The following is an 18,572-nucleotide window of genomic DNA, read 5'->3' as shown; positions in this document are numbered from 1 at the left end:
GATGGAACCCACATCCTCATGATACTAGTTGGGTTTTTATCCTGCTGAGACACAATGGGAAATCCTTAATCACCTTCTTGATTCTTTGTCTTGGCCAGAACCATCTGTGCCTTTTCTCAAACTCCATATCTCTAGATGGCAGAGCCATCATCATTTTAGTCTGTCTTCTTATTTTTGCATCATTTTTTTCCTTTTGACATCCCTTATATCACTTTAATTGCCCTTATTTAGACATTGTTCAGCTCTGAAATGCCCTAAGTTCAACAAGTATTCAGTACTACTACTCTATCCCAAGAACAGTCTTGGGTATTAGAGATGTAAAATGAATCCAGCATGGTCCTAGTTTTGGAGGAGTTCACATTATCACAGGGAGGGAGATCAGCGTAAACAATGCCACAAAAGTGCTTGAGCCACAGGAGCCATGGCTGCCACTTCTTGGGGAGTCCAAGAGGGGACACTGGTCTGTTTTGAGTGCAAAAATTATAACCCTCAGTGTAAATGGGAAGCATTTTGCAACCACATGAAGAGAAAGTTTTGAAGGCTTAATGAAGAGAGTTGATGCAATTGAGATTAATAAGACAAATGTCAGCATGATGGAGACACAGGGACCATGCCACGTGCGGCCAAAGACCTGGGTCTTCTCCTCTTTGTATCACCCCTACCCAATCAAGCCAGACTCTCTAGATCTCATTTGACTGCTTGTTCAATTCATTCAAATAGCATGATTTGTGTTACAGGCTGTCCTACATACTTGGGATGATATAGTCAGGTGGGGGCAAAGGTGCCTCCCAGACAAAGTGTTTTCTGAGCTGAGGCTTCAGGGTTGAGTCGTTGTTGACCTAGTGAAGAGAAGCTTTGGAAGGAGAGTGCTGCAGCCAGTGGCCTGAATATAGAGGTGAAGGGACTGTGCCTGGGAGGTACATGTCCTAATTGGCCAGCAGTTTCTTTTGCCTGCAGAACCAGAGGGGAGGAGGTAGAGTGGCAAGGGGTGAGGCTGGGAAGTAAACAGAGTATAGATCAGGTAGGGTGGTGTGAGTCATCCTAAGGAACTGGGTGGCAGTTTTCTTGGCATAAGGGGAGTAGTCAAAGAACTGAGATAGTAATATTTGCTTGGCTAGTGCCGAGAATGGGCTAGAGGGCAACACAACGGAGGCAGGATGAGTGAAGAGGATCATCTAATCTAGAGAGGCTGGTGCCCTTAACGAGGGCAGTGAAAAGCTGAGCAGAGTTGTTGGGCTGTTGATTGAAGAGCTATTTAGAGAATAGACTATATGTCTGGATGATCACAGGGGATGGGGGGAAAGGATGCCTGCTGGGTTTCTGACTTGTGCAGCTGGGTGGCTTATAGTGCTGTTCACAGAGAGAGAAAACCCAGGAGGAGGAACAAGTTTGAAAAGGAAGATGAAGATCTCTAACAGGAGAGGATGAGACCTGCTGATTTGTCCTGGGGCTCTTCAATATGGACTGGCCTTCCACATGCTGAGAATATCACACACGTTGTCCCACTTAATCTTCTCAACTGTGGGAGGTATTATTATGTGCACTCAAAAGATGTGGGAACTGAGGCTCAGAGAGCTTAATGCCTCCCCTAACATGCCTCAGTTAACAAGTCGTGGAGCCAAAAGTTCAGACCAGAATGCTAAGTCAGGTGTATTTCATTCTATAGCACACATACTTCTATCATCCTGCTTTCCTTTTAGCTCTGACACATTTAATTCTGTGAAAATAGGTCACTTTTAGAACACAGGTAAATTTAGACTTTATGGATTGTTAAATCGGAGGCATAAACTTGACCTTCTAGTTTATCATTATCTCTCACTTGGAGTGCTGCATCTGCCTCCAAACTCATCTCTTGAATCCAGTCTATTCCATTTGAAGCAGCCAAAGGGATCATTTTAAAATTTCGTTTTGATCCTCACACTCTTGCTTCAAAGACTTCAATGACTTTCCAGTGCTATTAGGATAGTAGATGGAATCCTCAACATGCCTCAGTGATGTAGCGCCTATTAACTGAACTACACCTTCTTGTGTCATTTTCTACCTTCTCTGCATTTAGGCCACACCGGCCTTCCTTCAGCTCCTAAACTGTACTGTGCTCTTCTCCTCTGCTAGAAACACTCTTTCTGCCTCTATGCTAGCTGCTCCTTTTCTCCCTGTCTTAGTTCATATTGTCAATGCATCAGATTCTGATACAATCACATAAACCCTCATAATTCTTACCTACGACTTACCACAGTTTGTAATCATACATGGATTTATGTGGATTTTTTTTTCCTCACCCGTTAGATCTCATAAAAGGAGTTACATAACTTTTTTTTTTTTTGTCTTTTTGCCTTTACGTGAGTCACTCCTGCGGCATATGGAGGTTCCCAGGCTAGGGGTCTAATTGGAGCTGTAGCCACCAGCCTACACCAGAGCCACAGCAACGCAGGATCCGAGCCACGTCTGCAATCTACACCACAGCTCACGGCAACGCCGGATCGTTAACCCACTGAGCAAGGGCAGGGACCGAACCCCCAACCTCATGGTTCCCACTCGGATTCGTTAAGCACTGCGCCACGACGGGAACTCCTGGAGTTACATAACTCTTGCCAGGCATATCATTGGCATTCAATAGATGTTTTCCAAGTGAATTAATCAATTTATAAATGAATGAACATGAGTCTGGATTAGCTAATTTATGTTTGATTATTTAGTATATTACTGTTTAGAACTGAAAAAGAATATTTTTTGATTCCTGTGAAATAAACTGAATTTCAGTCATATACTATATTGTTTTTTAATACCTCAATGATATAGTATTTCCCCTGGTGTTATATTGTAATTGTACTTCCCTTTCTGAAGTCAATTTTCCTTTGGTCGATAAATGAAGCTAATTCCAACAGCACAGGGGTAATTACCAAATTGACATTTTTTTGAATTCGGCCAATTAAACCAAGGCAATTAAAATTTGGAAATGGCAACTATAAAAGAACAATATGTCATCATTCGGTGTTCCAGTGAAGGATAGAAATGTGTTATAATTTGTTTTTAAATGTCACATCTTTCTTGCACTTGCTAATTAAATGAGACTTTCCATCCCAGTCTTGCTGAAAATAATTTAGGATTTTCAGGAGTGATATCTTATTTTTTTTCCCTCAAGAATGGTTCTTGAGGGTTCCCTAGTGGTCTAATGGTTGGGATTTGGCGTTTTCACTGCTACGGCCTGGGTTCAATCCCCAGTCTGGGAACTGAGATCCCACATCAAGTTGTTGTATGCAGTGGCAAGAAAAAGGAAAAGGAAAAGGCTCTCTGCCATGTGACCATCATACTCTCACAAATGGGTAAGGGCTACAGAAGTGTGATGTTAATGGGTCAGCCCACGGCTCTAAACTGGAGATGGGCTGTCAGTCACAGGAGGCTCCCAAGACTCTGGGCTGAACAGATGATTGCACTGTGGGATGGAATATAGCATGAGAGATTTTGGCATTCTATTCCACACATGTATTGCTGAGGCCCTGTGGAATTGTCTACTGAACATCAACAGTCATGGTTATCTAGCCTTTCCATCTCTAAGAGCTATCTGAGTGGCTTAGATTAGATGAATGTTAAATGATTTTTTTCTTTAGCTTGACCAACCTATAATACCAGATGGAAGAAGAGGGGAAAGGGGGAATTGAGTGTTGGTGGAGGAAGGCTGACATGTTAGTTATTAAAGTTATGGTTGTTACAGGAGACAAGGCCTAGAGGTGAGGCCTTTTCCCATTACAAATTACACTCACCATATCCGCTAGTGATCTTATGTTAAAAGTAGTTTTTATACTTGAAAAAATTAGAAACTGTCATTATTGTGGGATTAGAACTGCCCCATATGTACAGTGATATGGTATTTAGACTTGATTCTGAAATTGCCTGGATCTCCGTCATACCAGCAATCTGGTCTTTCCCTTACCTTTGAAATCAGAGTTGCTTATATGTTGTTGTTTAATTTTTGTTTATTAATTTGCTGATGAGCAGAGTTCCTTCTAGCCCCCAAATTCTCATATATCTTCAAGTCACTTATATGTTGTCAATTTTTTTGTGTTTCTCTTGACAGTCTTTAACGGCATTGATTAGTTTGACTTTGCATCAATTCTATTAAATTGTAAAAATAGGAAAAAGGAACTGGATTAGACATGCTGTGGTCAAGGTCAGATAGACATTTGAGTCTCTTTTGAAAAATGTTACATTTCAATTTTTTAAATTAGCCTATTAAAAATTTTATCTGTATTTTTAAATACAGAAAGCACACTTAGTAATCTTCACCCAGCTACTGAACTTCGCAGGTCATTAAAAATGTGTTATGAGAAGTTATTCACTTGCCCCCAGTTATAGATGGTGGTAGAATTAGGAAATGAATCATATATTTCCATACTACCCTTAATGTTAAAAATGGAAGTTACCACTTAAATAAATTAAAGGGAGAGACCGTGCCAAAGTGCAGCTAGTATTTTAAAAATGCAGTTTAAAAATTCTATTTATAATTATAATTACTACTATGTATATGAAAAATAGAAATGAGAATTACTCAACATATATTTCTCAGATAAATCTGGAGGAAGGTTATAGAAAGGATTAAAAGAAAGAAGATTCTTAGCCTCAAAAGAATGTACCTCATGCATAAACACAGCAGCAAAAGGGCTGCTCATCTTGGCCTCAGTTGAACAAATGCAATGCCTATGGGAAAAAAAATAGCAAAAATATTACTTGTCTGGGCTAGCTTATCTTAAATATCTTAATTAACACTCTGTTGAGGCTAAGATGTGTGAAAAAAAGAATGTATATATGTATAACTTCTGCACAGAAATTGACAGAACACTGTAAATCAAGTATAATAAAAACAAAAAAAATTTTAAATGAATTAATGTAATTCCCACACATATGGCTGTATGGACATATTATGCATCATTTTCTGGTCACTGTAAATTCATGGAAAAGCATATATATATATAATTTTTCTATGTTATATTTGGTGTGTTTCTTTTTTATATAAAAATTAACTAAAAAAATACATCAAAGAAACATGGTGTTTCAGACTACAGAAAGCCTTCTAATTTAGAATTTACTGGGAAACAGGTTTTGAATTTTAATCTTGGCATGGTCTTTAAAACATAAATACTACTCGAGTTAACAGAAGATAGAGACTTCTGCTTTCTGTCCATGCTTCAAAGAGATTTTGCTGGGGAAGGTGACACACACAAACAGGTAAAAAACAAACAAACAAATCCTGAAACCTATGGGTGTTTGTATTGTTTTCCTTATTTCCACCCCTGTGATACGGAATTCTAAAAATTCCAGAATGCTTCTTTTACCCTCTGATGTATGATTACATATTGTCACTGGCCTGCAGACCCTAGCATGCAAGGCTTTAAGGTTTTCAGAAACCTTAGTATTCTAGGTTGAAGTTATTTAGCTTGGAATTTAAGAGTCAACTCCTCTGAGACTGAAAGACTCAGGGACAGTTGCCTGGTGACACAAGAGTAACGTGAACAGAACACTCATAATTCAAATGAAACAAGAGTTAGCATATACACGCTGATTTGATTTTTCTTCAAGCTCTACTTTTCAGTCCAAGTAAAATTTTTTTTAATAAAATTTATCCATCTAGTTCAGAAAATTCCAAGTTTTGAGGTTATTGTGACAAACACACCTAGTCCAGAGGTCTTAAAAATGAAGCAGATTGGCTTTTAAAAGCTTATAAGTGAATTAGAATATACTTTAATTCCTACTTACGCTTTTCATTCCTGGCTATTTTTGATAAATGATTAGGGAATTTAGTTGGGTTTAAGTGTGTAAGATGAAAGGAGTGAAAGAGGTAACAGTTGAAAACTCCTTAATTACTAGAAAAAAACCTGTAAGAATCTAGGTTCTCCTGCCTACATTACAAATGAAAAACAAGGGGATACTTTAGTCATTGAGGATGCATTGCATGACAGGGACTAGGGAAACTGCCTCGGAGGGGTTAAAAGAACTGCCAATGTCATGTAATTTGTGGCACCAAAAACACAGGTTTTATTCCAACACCCTACCAACCTTAAAAATAGAAGATAAAATGCTGATAATTTAGGAAAGTCTTTCCTTCATCTTTTCCAAATCTCTCTCCTTTGCCATTAGCTAATTTGTGAAAATGCCACCATTGACAAGTTGGTGGTGGTGAATTTCCATTCTCTTGGGTGATATATACCCTGAAACAACATTATTTATGGATTTTTTTCAGTGTATCACTAGGGAAAGATGGAGGAGAATCTGACCTAACTTCAATTCCAGCTCAGTTATTCTCAGACTTGTGTGATGGTAAGAATCTCCTAGAATGCTTACAGTACATAAGCCTCAAACATACAGGATCTGAGGCTCTAGAAAGGCACCGGGAATCTGTATTGTTAAAAAATACTTCCCTTGTGAATCTTCAGAGCAGGCAAATTTGGGAAACACTGCTCTGTGTCATCTCACATAAGATTAATTTCAGGTAAATAGGCTTTTTTACCCACCTTTGCTCTCTCTCCCTCTATTTCTCCCTCACTCCCCATTAGGATTTTTAAAAAAAATCTTAGGAAGAGCTAATTTGCTTTAAATTCACTTCATTAGTCTCCAGGTTGGCATAGGTGAGATATAGTTTTCCCAGAGACCTCATTTTTTTTTGGAGGGGGGGGGGCTTCTCCTTCCTTCCCACAATTTAATCAAGTGTAAAGGTGAAAAATCTAGTTCTCTGTGGAGTGGCTCATAACAAAGAAGAATTAATTTACACTGCCTGGTGTCAGGATGTAATATGATTATGTTGGCAAAGCTATAAAAAGAAATATCCAAAGCTTATTTTTTAAAAAGTTGAAAGAGGTCACCATTAGAGCACATGGATGAAGCAGAATGCCTGATCAGTTAGTAGTTACTGGGCTAAAAAGATATTCAGGCTAAGGTGTACATAGCAAGGGCAGTTTGGGGAAGGTCACTAAATCCAATTATAGCTTTCGAGGGAGGAGTTCAGAATTTTACAGTAAAATGCATATATTTTTGTCTTACTGCATACAAATAACTAAAAGATCTGGTAAATTCAGTGCCGTCAACTGTCATTTACCCCTACAGAATCCAAGTGGGTTTCATTCGCTGTGTTCTTTGGGGCCTTCTCTGCTTTGTACTCAGAAAATGTCTTTGCATAAAGTGCAAACTTATTTTCATACTTTAACAAAAAAACTAAAAGGAAAATTGCAGCAAAAAATTAATAAAGTCCAAATTAAACCAAAAAATGCTAGATTCTTTAAACGAACATTTACATCTACCTCTATTGTCAGTGAATTCTGCTAATTGTTGTGACATGGAAGTTGGAAAGTAAAACTAACACAACTGAAGATAATAATAATTAAATTATAGATAAAATTATACCACAAATAATAAGAATTTGCCTCCATTTTATTCCGTGAAGGATTTTAAGGCATCTACATATGTAGGTTTAGAGATTATGTAATTACACTGTATATATATATTATGTAATAATTCATGAGAAGTATAAAGCGAACAAAAAGTAACTTTTATTCAGACTAGTACATATTATTTCCAACATATGATCTTCATTTTTAAGATTCAAAGTTGAAATAAAGTTTTCATGTCAGATGAATTGCTTGAACAATTTTGAGTTTAGTTTAACATCATGGAATATATGTTCAAGGAGATAAAATATTCTCATTGAAGGAATTTGTGCATATGGTGCTTAGCATAGGTGAGTTTTAGGTGGTTTCAGGATCCCTAACTTTATTACTCTAGTTATTTTTATTCTATTCCAATTTCTTTTTTCTTTTTCTTTTTTTGGTCTTTTTGTCTTTTTGCCATTTCTTGGGCCGCTCCTGCGGCATATGGAGGTTCCCAGGCTAAGGGTCTAATCAGAGCTGTAGCCACCAGCCTACACCAGAGCCACAGCAACATGGGATCTGAGCCATGTCTACAACCTACCCCACAGCTCATGGCAACGCCAGATCCTTAACCCACTGAGTAAGACCAGGGATCTAACCCGCAATATCATGGTTCCTAGTCGGATTCGTTAACCACTGAGCCACAACAGGAACTCCTCTATTCCAATTTCTTTTCAATTTATAAAAGTACATGATTCCAGAAGGGAGGTAATATAATGAAATAATTAAAAGCCCATGTTTTGGAATCACATGTAACATAAATCCTAATATAGTGCAAGTTCCTAAGATTTGGAAGATACAACTTCAGTTGTCTCATTGGAATTATGGAGATCATTCTCTATCTCTCTTCTGTATGTCTAACATTTGTTGTAAGGGTTAAATAAAATAATTTATATGAAGCAATTTAATACCTTGCTAAGTAAAGACTCTATTAAGAGTAGCTGTTTTAAATGCACATAGATGATAATTATTTTAATTATCAACTAGGTTTTATTTACTCCTTTATACTTCCTTTAATGCTTTCTATAGACACTATTTACTGAGCAATGTTATATATTATATAGATTAAATGTACACTTAACTTTTTGATTAGCTTTTTCATAGTGAAAACAAAGAGCCATAGTCCTGAGAGTCAAAGTTTTCTCTAGAAAATAACTTGACTTTTTGAGAGAAAACTTTGAGCTATCTTAGCGTAGAGAACTGGGAACAGACTGTAGAATGGGAAAGAGTATATGATTACAAGAGTTTGTTTTGCTGTTTCTGGGAGGGAATTGAATGGTTGACTAGCTGTTGGGAGACAATTCAAGATGTGTTGAGGCCCTAGGCAATGTCTGAGTCTCTAGGAAAGGTGCCCAGGACTCACTGGGTTGAGCCACAGGAGGATTAAGCAATAGAAATTTGAGTGGGATTAGGAAATCCAGGTTTAGAGAGGACTGTGTCTTAATTCCCAGGGAAATTGAGCATCTTCAAAGCTCCGTATCTAGTATAACCTTAGAAAGATAGAGAAGCATGGTGAGCCTCAGCAGATGGGCCTGAGTGCCGCTTCGTGGAGTTCCTGAGCCCTTACATGAGTATAGAAGAGATACAGAAATGACCTCAAGAAGGGTGCAGGGCAGTTTAAAAAGGCCATGGACCCTAAATGTCCTGAGAATGGAACAAAACGGATGCAGCTGCATTTACCTCTTCTAGAAGCTATAGTTGGTTATACCTGAAACAGCAGCAGAGGACCCCAGTGCACAGTGAGGAAGCAGGAAAAGTTGCAGCTCAGTGAGAGTCATATGGACACAGGACATACATGAACCTGATGCCTTGTCCTCTCTATACTTAAGGCTCCCTTTCAAGAGGGAAAGAAGAGTGGTATTGGTGGCAGGGTGTTTAAATTAACTCCTATTCACCCCATTGGTGGAGGAAGGATTCCCATCATAGCGTCATGGGGATGGCTAAACATGACACCTGCCACTGGACAGGTGAGGTCAGATGAAATGGACAGCAGTTTATTTATCATATACACTCACAGCCTTGGGGAAGAGGACCCCATGCAGGACCACAAAGGGAATGAACTTGGAGACAAAGTGATCAGCCTGGGCTGAGAAGCAGGCTTGGCAACAGTAAGGGCAGGGTGCTTCTTGATTCCTGCAGGAGGATATATGATTGCCTTGTTTGAATAATTCTGCAGGCAGATGGGGAACTGAAACCCAGTACTCAGAGATGAGCAGGAATTGTGCCTGATGCCTTTGATAATGGGGGTGTTTAGCTAGGAGATCTTATTTATGGGTACATAGTGGGAAAGGGAACTTGGGTTAGGCCACTCAAGACCCATTTTATTAAATATCAGGGCACCACATAATACTAATCCTTAACTTTTGATTTTATGCCACAATTGATCCTTGGTGCCCTGACATCAATTTAAACTTTGGTGATGATGGGGACTTTAAGGGAGCAAAGTAAGCACCTGACCAGGTACTTCAGATGCGTCCCCATTTTCAATCAGTAAAGGTAATTGAGAGGTCTGTGTAGCCTTGGTGTAAGGAGTGGGGATCTCCAGGAGGTGGGCATGAATATTCCAGTTTGTGACTTAAATAGGAATTCTTTAAGGAACCCGTTAAGTCTCTTCAATTAAACTAACTTCCTGGAGCTGACTGCCTGGAGCCCTCAGGGGAGGTGGAAGTTTGACTGAGTGCTTTCTTCAGGAGCTTAGCCCTGCATATCCCAGAAGAAAGATGAGTGTCTTGGTCACCCTCAGTAGTGTCTAGAACCCTGAAGAAGATACAGAACATCCTGGTGAGGCCTTGTACTGTGGCCTTAGTATATATGATCTGCTACTTTGATGTATATTCTGGTATCTGTGGAGCAAGAGAGTCCCTGAGTTCTGTACCCCAAAGGGGGCAACCCCTTAAGTAATTACCTAAGAATTTATAATAATGTACAGATGGAGTCAACTGATAATTGTCTGAAAGGTACCACTTGTGCTGACTCTTGAGTCTTGTCCTTTATCAGGGACATTTTGCTTAAATGATGAAAAGCAGCAGCTGTCCTCTGAGCACTATCATTTATCATGGTGGTGATATCATTAGTAAAGTGTATGAAGGTCCATTGCTGTTCATTCAGCTGATCCCCAAAAGGCACCCCAGGTATCAAAGGACTCTGGTGCAGGGGTGACCTCTTTTAGCATTGTGACATTAATCACAGGATTGAAGACAGGAGGCCACCCCCTCTAACAGATGAAATGTGCCATCCTAATGGTGCATAGTGCAAGGCTGAGAAAGGCAATTTCTTGCATCAGAAGTCTATGGGCAACTTACAGCCGTCATAGGTGGTCCAGAGATTCTAGGAGGCATAAGAGAAGGTTGCTGAAGCCTCTCCAGTAAAGAAGGCTCTGAGGGCACAGATGAGTGCTCGTTGATTCCAGTGTAGACAGACTTCCAGAGTTTTTTGTTGGAAAGACTCCCTTTATGGTGGGCTGATTTGGAAGAAACAGCATCAATGACATTAAGTAATATTTGTAAATGATATGTTGCCTTCAGAACTCAAAAAGAACTAAAAGATATTGAACTTGTATTAACCTTGTGGATACTTAGAGGGTCAATATCTGTTTCCTGATGATGTCAGGAAACCTTCAGTTTATCAAGTAACTTTCAGGAACCTAATGGAAGTGGCAGGTCCATGCTCTATGTGTGGACAATGATTTATCCCCTTTCTGTGAGTTCCTTTGTGAGTATTCATGTGTCTTCAATGGGTACGTCACACAAATCTCCTTGGAGGAGGTAGTCACGGATGTAATGTCATACCTGTGCTCGTGGAGAAGGGTGGATATCGTTAAGATCTTGCCTATAGAGATTGTGCACAATGGCAAGGCTGCTGAGGTATCCCATAGGTAACCTTTTAAGTGTGGATTGTGTCCCTTTAGTGATAAAGACAAATGTCGGCTGAGAAGTGGTAGAATTAGACATTGAACAGAATATAGTGGCCAAATTTGTAGCTGCAAAACATTTGCCAGTTGCTGATTGGATAGAGTCAGCAGTTTCCATAATTGAGTTTTTGGACAAAGAGGCCTTAATGGGATGGGACCATGACTTTATACTTGCAGCAATCCACTATGGTGTGCTATTCATTTGTTCCAGGTTTAAAAACAGGTCAAAATAGGACTGGTAAATGGAGAAGCAGTGGGGATAACAATCCTTCACTTGTTTCTTCTTATATAAAACAAGTTTTAATCCTTGAAGACCCTGTTTAAAATTACCTTGAGTCATGTTAATTGTTTTAACTGGGGTAGGGGAGGTCATGGATTCTCATTTTGTCAAATCAATTTTTAGCGTCAAAGACTTAATTTTCATTTATTTTTCACTGGGTTAGAGTTTCTGTGCCCACACTGGGATATTTTGGGGCAATGAGGGCAATAAGTATGGGGAATTTAAGCAAAATAACATTCTGATGGTTAAGGTGATACATACTTATTTGTCTTCTCTTTTATATTCAGTAACCCCCTAAGTAAATCTCCTATTATGGGGGATATGATATTTAAATTTAGTGGGATTCCCAGGTATAACTGTAATTTTAACTCTAGTATTGGTTAAAGCCATAAAGATTTGCCACTTGGTGAATTTCAGCAAATTTTAGAGTTAATTCAAAATCTATATAGAGAAGCACAAAAGCCAATCTGTGTCCTCTCATCGTCGGCTATATAAATTAATTCAGTAAATTCTGAATTTTCAGTTGGGTCAGATTGTGCACTTTTATTTTATGTTGTTTTTTTTCTTAGTGTCCTCCTCACAGTATCCAGGTTTCTTTCTTTCCTTATTTTGTTTATATTATTATTGTGCTTGGTCACTGGATATGCTTGAGGGTGGGGTGGTCTTCTTTACCCTGATTGTTTAATAAGTTGCCTCCTCCAGAGACCCTCAAACTAGTATTATCAGGGCTAGGGGTCTACCTCAGCAATGGTTGATTTATATGGCTTAATCAACCTGGGCTTAGGTTGGGTTTGAATTATCCCCTTCATGGCACCATAAGGGTACCATGAATGTTTTCCTATAATCCTGAGAATTAAGGTCTTTGTTGCAGCAGGGACATAGGCAGCAGAATGGTGCAGCGGAAGAGAGGTGGGCCTACAACCCACACTTGATGGATCAAAACCATCCTCTGCTGCAGTCCCTTTGCTGGTATGTGGGCTTCTGCCTTGTTTTTCTTTTTCTTTTTTTCCCTCTCTGGGAATAGTCTGCGTTTCTAGGCATGTAAAGTTGCAGTTTTCAGTCTCTATCTGTACAATCACCTGCCTATCCCCTTCTGGGTATTATGGGGAAATGTTGAGGAGCTTAGTGGCCTTTCTCATCCATGAGCAGAATGTCAGTCTCCCAGGGATAAAGGTCCACATCTGCCAGACCCATTTTGTCTATGACTTGAATGGAGGCCATAAGCCCCATGATTGCAAGCTTAGCCCTCTGGTGTGCTGAGCAAAGCCTAGGTGCATTGGCTATGGGTTTTGCATTGGGAGAGCAGTTGAGTACCAAATGCTCCTTCCTCTCCCCACCTTTTTTTTTTTTTCTTTTTTCATCAGCCCCTGGGACACAGGCCGCCATGGATATGCACCTCGGTAATCCTGGGGGTCAGGAGAGTGCAAGCAACAGCCTCAAGGGAAGCAGCAGCACAGGAAACCAGCAAGGTCACTACCCTTGCATGAACAACAGTACCAACTGGGAATATGCCATGTTTGTTTCTGTGTGGGCTGGCGGGCTCCTTCCTTTACACAAACCTCACAAGAGATTGTCTCTGGGCCTGTCCCAGAGGTGCACAGTTACAAACAGAGTCTGTTTAGCTTCTCCAAGCAGCCAGTGACAGTCACCAAGCTAGATGCAGTGACCTGGCCTGACCTTGGTGAGCAAGATGAAGCACTGACTGGTTATGGTGCTGTGTTTTCCCTGCCTTTACAGGTGGGTGCCACAGGCTAAACCTGGCAGCACCTTTGTAGGGTAAATTAACAAATCTCATCTTGGGGACAGAGAATTTCAGGGCAGAAAGAGTGCAGTGACTAACAAAGACAACAGAGTACCACACAGGACATAGTTCAAACCTGCCAGAAATTAGTGGTTCCATCTCAGACGGATGTGGTTTCATCTCATTGTATCATGGAAGCATATAAGTTGACCAAGAGTAGCTAATTAAAGTTGACAAGGTATCCTCGGTCATGATTAGGCATATCATGTGGTTCATGACACCAGTGGTTTTTATTGCCTCCAACTCATCCCACCAGTGAGGGAGAGTGTCCTGTCCTGTGGATATGGGGATGGCTAAACACACAACACTTGGCAGATGAGATTGACAGCAGATTATTAGTTACATACATTCACTGCCCAGGGAGAAGGACACTATATGTCATGCACAACCTCATGGGCCCTGTAATCAAGAACAAAGTGAACAACCAAGGGCTGTAGGAGGCAGACTTTGTAGTAACAAGAGGGTGTGGTGCCTCCTGGTTCTCACCAGAGGATGTGATTGACTTGTTTGAATAATTCCACTGTGTACTCAAGGATATGCAGGAATGGAGACTGGTCCCTTTGATAAAGAGGGTTGTTTAGCTAGAGTACCTTATCCGTAGGAACAGAGTGGGGAGGCAAACTTAATGATTAGACTATTTGAAGCCCTCTCAGTTTGACTAGACATTAGGGCAGCATGTAATACTGAGCCTAAATTTTATTTTTAATTTTTAAAAAATTTTTATTTTTTTTTCTTGATTCCAATTTTTACTTAATTCTGCCTTGTGAGATGTCTGCTTTTTTTTAAAATTGTACAATTGCATTATTTAATTATAATTATCATAAATTCTTTGATGGAGAGGAAGTCAGAATCAGATATAAGAAGACTTTAGCATTCCAAGAATGATGTCAAATGACCCCCTTTATGGTGGATTATGCACTTATTTACTATGAGATATATTTCTTCTCCAGAGATTCCTTGTTTGTATGTCAATTATAGATTTTTGGTTTGCAGTCATTCTGAAGTTTTGATACAAGAGTCTATATGTATATGAGATTGTTTGAAGTTGTTGGTCTCTTAATTGCAAGTGCATCTCCAGTGTCCTGCATTTGTACCCACCTCTTCTGATGATTTCTGATTTTGGTGGTATAACTGTGCATGGATGATTTCGTATCTTTACTGTATATATACCTTTCCCAGTGAGCCTTGTCATTTGTGGCATTTTTGTTTCCTGTTGCTGTCTTTTCTTTTCTGCCTAGAGAAGTTCCTTTAGTATTTGTTGTAAGGCTGGTTTAGTGGTGCTGAATTCTCTCAACTTTTGCTTATCTGTGAAGCTTTTGATTTCTCCTTCAAATCTGAATGAGAGCCTTGCTGGGTAAAGTAATCTTGGTTGGAGGTTTTTTCCTTTCATCATGCCACTCCCTTCTGGCCTGCAGAGTTTCTGCTGAAAAATCTGCTGCTAACCTTATTGGGGTTCCCTTGTATGTTACTTGTTTCTTTTCCCTAGCTGCTTTCAAGATTTTCTCTTTGTCTTTAATTTTGGTCAGTTTGATTAATATATGTCTCGGTGTATTCCTCCTTGGGTTTATTTTATATGGTACTCGTTGTGCTTCCTGGATTTGAGTGAGTGGGTCCTTTCCCATGTTAGGGAAGTTTTTGGCTATTATCTCTTGGAATATTTTTCCTGTCCCCTTCTCTCTCTCTTCCCCTTCTGGCACCCCTATAATATGGATGTTGGTGTGTTTCACATTGTCCCAGAGTTCTCTGAGACTCTCTTCGTTTGTTTTCAATCTTTTTTCTCTTTTCTGTTCTGCATCCATAATTTCCACTAATCTGTCCTCCACCTCACTTATTCATTCTTCTGCCTCCTGTATTCTGCTGTTAGCTGCTTCTAGTGATTTTTTTATTTCAGTTATTGTATTTTGCATCTCTTCTTGTTTAAGTTTTATATCTTGTATCTCTTTGCTCTTGTATCTCTTTGCTCAGTGTTTCCTGTAAGTTATCCATCTTTGCCTCCAGTTTATTTCCAATGTCTTGCATCATCTTCAGCATCAACAATCTAAAGTCTTTTTCCTGGAGACTAAGAATCTTCTCATTGCTTAGCTGGTTTTCTGGGTTTTTTCCTTTCTCCCTCATCTGAGTTATAGTCCTCTGTCTTTTCATTTTTATAGGTTTTTGGTGTGGTGACCTTTTTACAGATAATAGAGTTGTAGCCTCTCTTACTTCTGATGTCTGCCCCCCTTGTGGCTGAAGTCAGTATGGGGGCTTGCTGTAAGCTTCCTGATGGGAGGGGCTGATGCCTGCCCACTGGTAGGAGGAGCAGATTCTAATCCCTCTGGTGGGTGGGGCTTAGTCTCTGGTTGGGATTAGAGGCAGCTCTGTGCCTGAGGGATCTTTAGGTAGCCTGTTTACTGAGGGGCAGGGCTGTGATTCCATCTGGATTGTTGTTTGTCCTGGGGCTTCTCAGTGCTGACTGATGGGTGGGGCCAGATTTTCCCAAAATGGCCACCTTCAGAGAAAGGCAGCTGCTGAATATTCCCGAGAACTTTGCCTTTAATGTCCTTCCCTCACAACAAGCCACATTCACCCCTGTTTTCCCAGGATGTCCTCCAAGAACTGCAATCAGGTTTGACCCAGATTCCTATGGAGACCTCGCTCTGCCCTGGGACCCAGTGCACGTGAAAGTCCTTGTGTGCCTTTTAAGAATGGGGTCTCCGTTTCCCCCAGTCCTGTGGAGCTCCTGAACACAAGCCCCACTGGCCTTCAATGCCAGATGCTCCAGGGGCTCTTTGTCCCAGTGCCAGATCCCCGCACATGAGAGTTTGATGTGGGGCTCAGAACTCTCACCCTGTAGGTGAGTCTCTGTGAACCAGTTAGTTTTCTGTCTGTGGAGCTTCCCACCTGAGAAGTATGGGGTTGTTTATATCATGAAATCACCCCTCCTACCTCTTGATGTGGCCTCCTCTTTTTCTTCTGGAGTAGGGTATCTTTTATAAGGTTTCCGTTCCATTCAAGTGGAGATTGCTCAGTCCTTAGTTGTGAATTTTGTTGCTTTTAGGAGAGAAGTTGAGCTCCAGTCCTTCTATTCCACCATCTTAATCCCTCCTTATTCAAGATGTCTCCTGAGCCTCAATTTTAGGCCTTACATCTCATGGAGAAATGAATCCTGTGAATGATTATGAATTGGTCAGCAACTTACCCCAGAGGGAATAAATTTTAATGTGGAAGTGAATGATTTTACTTTGAATCACAGAGCTATTTTCTGCTATGAAGGAAAAATGGGGGGTCTTGGAGATACGTTCTGTTAAAGAAAAATGCAGTTATGTTATTGCCTATCTGTTTTTTTTAATGAATGAGTGAAATGGATATCTTGTTATTATTGGATAAGAAATTATAGATACTTTGCCAGAAGTTCCTTTTTCTGACACTCAGGGAGACTTAATGTCCTTTAAAAAACAAACAAACAAACAAACAAAAAACTAGTACACAACACCCTCAAATGTAGGATAAGATATTTTCAAAATTCTTTTTAAATGAATGTTTGTGTTGGCAAATAAGAGAACGCTTCATTAACCCTCAACAAGGAGAAACCACAAATCTAGAGGCAGGTGAGTGCTGTACTCAGAGGCTTCCCTGGTGACTCACGACTTCTGTTTTAAAGAGCTGGGTTCTGGAGAGAAGGGAAGAAACTTAGGACCCACACAAGTTGGGAAATCAGATTAGGTGCCCAGCACAAGGTTTAGTCCGCTGAAGAGTGACAAGCTTAGTTACAGGGTAATGTGGCAAAACGCTGATCTTCAGAGGAGGACAGTAAGGATACTTGCCTGTCTTGGCCTTGCTTTGGGTGGAGGGGGGAAAAGCGCTCTCCTGATCATTTATTAGCAAAAGTGGAACCTCACACAAGTTTGCAGCTCTGGTGTCTGTGTAGTCTGAAAAATTCCATGCTGAGAATTTATTTATTTTTCTCCTTTTTAGGGCCACACCTGCAGCATAAGGAGATTCCCAGGCCAGGAGTCAAATCAGAGCTACAGCTGCCGGCTGCAGTCACAGCCACAGCAATGCGGGATCTGAGCTGAGTCTGCAACCTACACCACAGCTCCCAGCAAAGCTGGATCCTTAGCCCAGAGTGAGGCCAGGAATCGAACCCTCAAACTCATGGTTCCTAGTTGGATTCGTTTCCGCTGCAAACTCCAATGCTGAGAATTTAAAGCTAACCAATTTGGTAATGACCCCAGACATCCAGTAGAGGCACATTCAGAGCCTATGTAGAGGAAAATACCTTAACTCAGGTCTCAGGTAATTTTCAAGGAAAAAGCTTAAAAAAACATGAGCTCAACCCAAAATATCACAAAGCATGCAAGAAAATAAGCCATCATGAGAGAGATTCTATGTAAACAGTAGACCACAGGGTCAGACTGTAAAGAATTCAGATATTGGAATTACTTACACAAGCATTTTTTTTTTAACATTTTTACTTTTATTTTATTTTATTTATTTGCTTTTTTGTCTTTTTGCCTTTTCTAGGGCCGTTCCCAGGCTAGGGGTCTAATTGGAGCTGTAGCCGCCAGCCTACACCAGAGTCACAGCAACGTGGGATCTGAGCCATGTCTGCAACCTACACAACAGCTCATGGCAATGCCAGATCCTTAACCCACTGAGCAAGGCCAGGGATCAAACCCGCACCTCATGGTTCCTAGTCAGATTCGTTAACCACTGAGCCACAATGGGAACTCCCTGAACAAACATTTTTAAAAATAGGTTTATTATATTTGAAAAGACTATATGAGGATATTTAAATTATGTGTGACAAAGGAATAAGATACTTTAATGCAATAAAGCAGACTTGAAAAAGAAATGAACAGGTTGTCTAAAAATTAAAAGTATAATAATTAGAAATTAAAACTTGGTTGTATAGCTTATACAGCAGATTAGACACAGATGAAGACCTAATAAATATGTATATATTAGATCTAGATATATATTGATCTATTATAAGGAGTTGGCTCATGCTATTATGGAGACTGAGAAATCCCAAAACCTGTAGTCAGCAAGCTGGAGACCCAGGAGCTGATGGTATAGTTCGTTCTGGAGTCCGAAGGGCCTGAGAAGCAGGAGAGCTGATAGAGTAAGTAAATTGCAGTCAAGTTTGAGTCTGAAGGTCGGGAGGAGGGATTCATGTCTTAGTAG

At 40.1% G+C, this 18,572-nt stretch overlaps 1 protein-coding gene across 4 annotated transcripts in view; it reads left to right on the top strand.

Annotated features, from left to right (window-relative positions):
* Positions 1-18,572, top strand: part of PKIB (cAMP-dependent protein kinase inhibitor beta) — a 108,160-nt gene that overhangs the window by 70,968 nt on the left and 18,620 nt on the right. For 2 of the 4 annotated variants that reach the window (XM_047759446.1, XM_047759457.1), the window contains one exon: positions 12,970-13,074. The exons of the other annotated variants lie outside the window; for them this stretch is intronic. In XM_047759446.1, the coding sequence (XP_047615402.1) occupies positions 12,990-13,074 (85 nt within the window). In that variant the 5' untranslated portion in view covers positions 12,970-12,989. The remainder of the gene's footprint in view (positions 1-12,969; positions 13,075-18,572) is intronic. 4 annotated transcript variants of the gene reach the window in all.

The sequence above is a fragment of the Phacochoerus africanus genome, chromosome 2 (assembly GCF_016906955.1).
Source record: "Phacochoerus africanus isolate WHEZ1 chromosome 2, ROS_Pafr_v1, whole genome shotgun sequence".
NCBI classification, from domain to species: domain Eukaryota; kingdom Metazoa; phylum Chordata; class Mammalia; order Artiodactyla; family Suidae; genus Phacochoerus; species Phacochoerus africanus.
This window is presented reverse-complemented; position numbering and strand designations above follow the sequence as displayed.